Source organism: Protobothrops mucrosquamatus, unplaced genomic scaffold (assembly GCF_001527695.2).
Source record: "Protobothrops mucrosquamatus isolate PMUCROS unplaced genomic scaffold, P.Mucros_1.0 scaffold2423, whole genome shotgun sequence".
Lineage (NCBI taxonomy): Eukaryota > Metazoa > Chordata > Lepidosauria > Squamata > Viperidae > Protobothrops > Protobothrops mucrosquamatus.
This window is the reverse complement of record NW_015388495.1, coordinates 168,145-172,563: the sequence shown is the minus strand read 5'-3', so window position 1 is coordinate 172,563 and position 4,419 is coordinate 168,145. Positions and strand designations below refer to the sequence as shown.

Below are 4,419 nucleotides of genomic sequence, written 5' to 3'. Positions count from 1 at the left end.
CCTCCTCCTTTTCCCAACTCTCATTGAAACAGTGGCATCCAGAAGCTGATCTGTTGTGGAGATGTGTGTCCTGGATAACCTTCACAAGATCTTGAAGGTTTCAGTTCCAATTTCTTTCTCAAACAAAAGAGGAAGGAAGAGTGAACTGCATAAATGAAAATGTGCAACGCTGGCGAGGGATGCCAATATGTCAGATACTCCACCCTTTAGGGGGTGTGTGTGAACCCCTCCCCATTTATTTACCTTCATTCCTATAGAATAAGGTTCCATTTAGGTCCCAGCAAGGAGAGAAAAACCACCCAGAACTGTTCCATATATAGATGCTGTGTGTGGCGCATGTTTGCATCTGCAAGTGAGAGCTGACACTCATGAATCTTAAACAGTAGGGCTTAAAAGGGAGGATAATATGTTGGAAAGGCTTTCGGGAGGGAGGGAGGGAGGGAGGGAGGGAGGGAGGGAGGAAGGAAGGAAGGAAGGAAGGAAGGAAACCAACCTTTTCAGAAAGCTGAGAAGAACATTCATGCCTTTTGTCCAAGAGTCTTGAACACAACTCTGACTCAAAAGCCCTTCTTCATCTCTTCTCTTAACTTCTCCCTGTTCTTCTCCAAAGTCACCAAACCACTAAGGTCAGCCTTCCTTGACTCAAACCATTGCACTTCCCCCATCCTAACAAACCAGTCCAAGGCTCAACCCTAAGATCAGAAGCACCCACACCATTGGCAGGTCTTCTCTGGCTTCAATCTTGGAGCTTTCATCCTCTCCTACCAAATGCAGAAAGGGCACGGTCCCCGTCTCTGCCTCGCCCTGTGAAGGAACGCTTCCTTGGATGGTCACCATAAAAAAAAACATCCCCTCTCCATTTTCACCAGGGCCACAGCAATGGCCAGCAACAGAAGAACCTCCAAAGACCCGCTTGCTCGGGCCTCTTGCCTTTGAATTCAACCCAACTCCCAACTCCCAACCCACCCACCTCCCAAGCGGGGTTGGCAGCCAGGTCCACCTAGAAGAACTCTTTCAGTCCAAGCCAAAGCAACTCACCAAGGAGAACCCACCCAAAGGAGAAGGAGAAGGAGGAGGAGGAGAACGGGAAGCGTAGGCAAAAGTTGCCTTTCACTTACGGTGTTTGGGGCTGGAGTTGGTCTCCGGCGTGGTGGTGGTGGTGGTGGTGGTGCTGGCCTCTTGGAAGGGGGATAAGGTCCAGGAAGGAGCCGAGTCCTGAAGATAAGTCTTGTACGACGAGGTAGTGTACGCCGCAGTGGGCCAGGCCGGCACGGGCGGAGTCCGAAGGGTGCCGGGCGCTGGCCGGGCCATCAGGAGCGTGGTGCTGAAAGGGACAGCGACGGCAGCCGTGGTGGTGGTGGTGGCGGCGGCCCGGACGGTCGGGGGCGCCAGCGTGTGGCGCGGCGTGGTGGACCGCGGCGGGCCGGCCCGGATGGGACCCCGGGTGGCCGGGAAGCGGGTGGGCGCCCTGGTCATGGTGGTGAGACGGGTGCTGATCTGGTTGGGCGTCCGAGAGGCGGCGGCGGCGACGGCGGCCCCGTNTTAAACAGTAGGGCTTAAAAGGGAGGATAATATGTTGGAAAGGCTTTCGGGAGGGAGGGAGGGAGGGAGGGAGGGAGGGAGGGAGGAAGGAAGGAAGGAAGGAAGGAAGGAAACCAACCTTTTCAGAAAGCTGAGAAGAACATTCATGCCTTTTGTCCAAGAGTCTTGAACACAACTCTGACTCAAAAGCCCTTCTTCACCTCTTCTCTTAACTTCTCCCTGTTCTTCTCCAAAGTCACCAAACCACTAAGGTCAGCCTTCCTTGACTCAAACCATTGCACTTCCCCCATCCTAACAAACCAGTCCAAGGCTCAACCCTAAGATCAGAAGCACCCACACCATTGGCAGGTCTTCTCTGGCTTCAATCTTGGGGCTTTCATCCTCTCCTACCAGATGCAGAAAGGGCACGGTCCCCGTCTCTGCCTCGCCCTGTGAAGGAACGCTTCCTTGGATGGTCACCATAAAAAAAAAAACATCCCCTCTCCATTTTCACCAGGGCCACAGAAATGGCCAGCAACAGAAGAACCTCCAAAGACCCGCTTGCTTGGGCCTCTTGGCTTTGAATTCAACCCAACTCCCAACTCCCAACCCACCCACCTCCCAAGCGGGGCTGGCAGCCAGGTCCATCTGGAAGAACTCTTTCAATCCGAGCCAAAGCAACTCACCAAGGAGAACCCAACCAAAGGATTAGGAGGAGGAGGAGGAGGAGGAGGAGGAGGAGGAGGAGAACGGGAAGCTTAGGCAAAAGTTGCCTTTCACTTACGGTGTTTGGGGCTGGAGTTGGTCTCCGGCGTGGTGGTGGTGGTGGTGGTGGTGCTGGCCTCTTGGAAGGGGGATAAGGTCCAGGAAGGAGCCGAGTCCTGAAGATAAGTCTTGTACGACGAGGTAGTGTACGCCGCAGTGGGCCAGGCCGGCACGGGCGGAGTCCGAAGGGTGCCGGGCGCTGGCCGGGCCATCAGGAGCGTGGTGCTGAAAGGGACAGCGACAGCAGCCGTGGTGGTGGTGGTGGCGGCGGCCCGGACGGTCGGGGGCGCCAGCGTGTGGCGCGGCGTGGTGGACCGCGGCGGGCCGGCCCGGATGGGACCCCGGGTGGCCGGGAAGCGGGTGGGCGCCCTGGTCATGGTGGTGAGACGGGTGCTGATCTGGTTGGGCGTCCGAGAGGCGGCGGCGGCGACGGCGGCCCCGTCCGTGCCGGGGGAGGCGGCGGGCTCGCCGCTCTTGGGCGGCGTGGTGGGCTGCTTGGAGAGGAAGAAAGGGTCCTGCTCGATCCCTTTGGAATCCATCAGCTCGGTGGGCAGGTACTCCTGGACGGAGCCCACCACGATCCACTTGAGCAGCATCAGGCTGAGCCCCAGGCCCACGAAGCCGATGAAGAGGGGCACCACGCACAGCCACGTCTGCTGCCGGTTCCACACCAGGCAGTCGCCGCAGCGCACCTCCCGGGCCGCGGCGTCGGGCCCTCCATCGCCCCCCGCAGGGCCGCCCCCGCCGCCCGCCGCCGCCGCCCCGTCCTCGGCAGCGGCTGCTGCGGCACCCGGGGGCGAGGCGACCCCTTCGCTCATCCTCCTCGGCGCCTTCCTAGCCCTCCCCCGGGGGGAAGCAGCGGCACGGGGGGAGGAGGGCGCAGCATGCGGAGCGGCGGGGAAGCGAGGCGGGGGGCAGAGGGGGAGAGGAGCCGGGGGGAGATCCGACGGCCGGGGGCGGGTGGGGGAGGCAGCCGCCGCCGGCAGGTAGTCGCAAGAGCTGGCCCCCCTTCGATCCGGAGAGCGCGGCACCCCTCCCGCCCTGGCAGCTACATCGCCGAGCATTCATACGACCGCTGCTGAATCAGCTGGAACGCGCGAAGCTCTCTCTCTCTCCACCTTCCGCCAGCCGCCGCCGTCGCCACCGAGGTCTCCTCCTTTTCCCTGCGATTTCCCGCCCCCTCCCGATTTCCTGGATGCCGGATCTCGCCCCCCCCCTCCTCCCGAAGAAAAAAAATAATAATAATAGCAATAATAATTTCAAAAAAGATCCTGGGCGTTCTTCGCCAAACGGGTCCCGAGGAGTCGCGGCTTTCAGACGGTAAAGATCCGAGTCGAGGTGTCGGCCGAGCCAGCTTTTTGTCCCCCCCCCTTTTCAAAACCAAGATCCTCAATCAGCAGCCATGCGGAGCCCCTTTCCCCGTGGAAGAAGAAGACCAGCGACGGGAAGCCAAACGCCTCGCTTGCAGCAGCTCCTGCTTCTTCGGGAAGACGCGTCTCCGATCCCCGGAGGCGGCCGGCAGCAGCGGTGGCCGCATCACCCGGGCTGCCGGCGCGTGGCTGTATTCCTCGTCCCCCTTTGCTATTCGGCAGCCCGGCCGCCGGTCCTCGGACAGCGCTTGCCAAAAGGCGAGACCGAGCCGAAGGCGGCCGCCTGCAGGGGAAGCCCAGCCGCCATCCCCGGGGCTGTGGGAGAGCCGGCCGCCCCGGGCATCCTCTGGAAAAGCCGAGCCCAAAGCCAAAGGGGGACTCGGATTTGGCCCTCCTGACGAAAGCGGGCACGGGCGCCGCCGTGCCAAACCAAGCACGAAGCGGTGGAGGGGAGAGGGAAGAGGAGGGGGTAGGTGAAAGAAAGAAAGAAAGGAAAAAAAATGCCAGCCAAAAAAGAAAAGCACACAGGCGCGCTGGAAAGCTACAAAGGGGAGGGGGCAGACACGCGCCCGCGCCTTCCCACGCGCGCGCACACACACACCGGGAGTCAGAAACGTTCCGGGTCCGGGCTGCCCAGATTTTTCTCTCCCCCAAGCCTTTCTCTTTTGTCAAGGCGATTGATTGTGTGTTGCTGCCGCGTGAAGGAAAGAAGGGGAGGGGAGAGGAAGGGGGGGGACAAAGGAAGCGTCCCTCCCTCTCCAAG

At 60.5% G+C, this 4,419-nt stretch overlaps 1 protein-coding gene across 1 annotated transcript; it reads right to left on the bottom strand.

Moving 5' to 3' along the window:
- Positions 1-2,297: 2,297 nt before the first annotated feature.
- On the bottom strand, positions 2,298-3,104 carry LOC107295630 (pro-neuregulin-3, membrane-bound isoform-like). The gene has a single exon (XM_015824946.1). The coding sequence runs from the start codon at positions 3,102-3,104 to the stop codon at positions 2,298-2,300; it is 807 nt and encodes a 268-aa protein (XP_015680432.1).
- Positions 3,105-4,419: the final 1,315 nt, after the last annotated feature.

Excerpts from the sequence above, each read along its gene's own strand:
- LOC107295630 (XM_015824946.1), bottom strand. The coding sequence starts at position 3,104 with ATGAGCGAAGGGGTCGCCTCGCCCCCGGGTGCCGCAGCAGCCGCTGCC.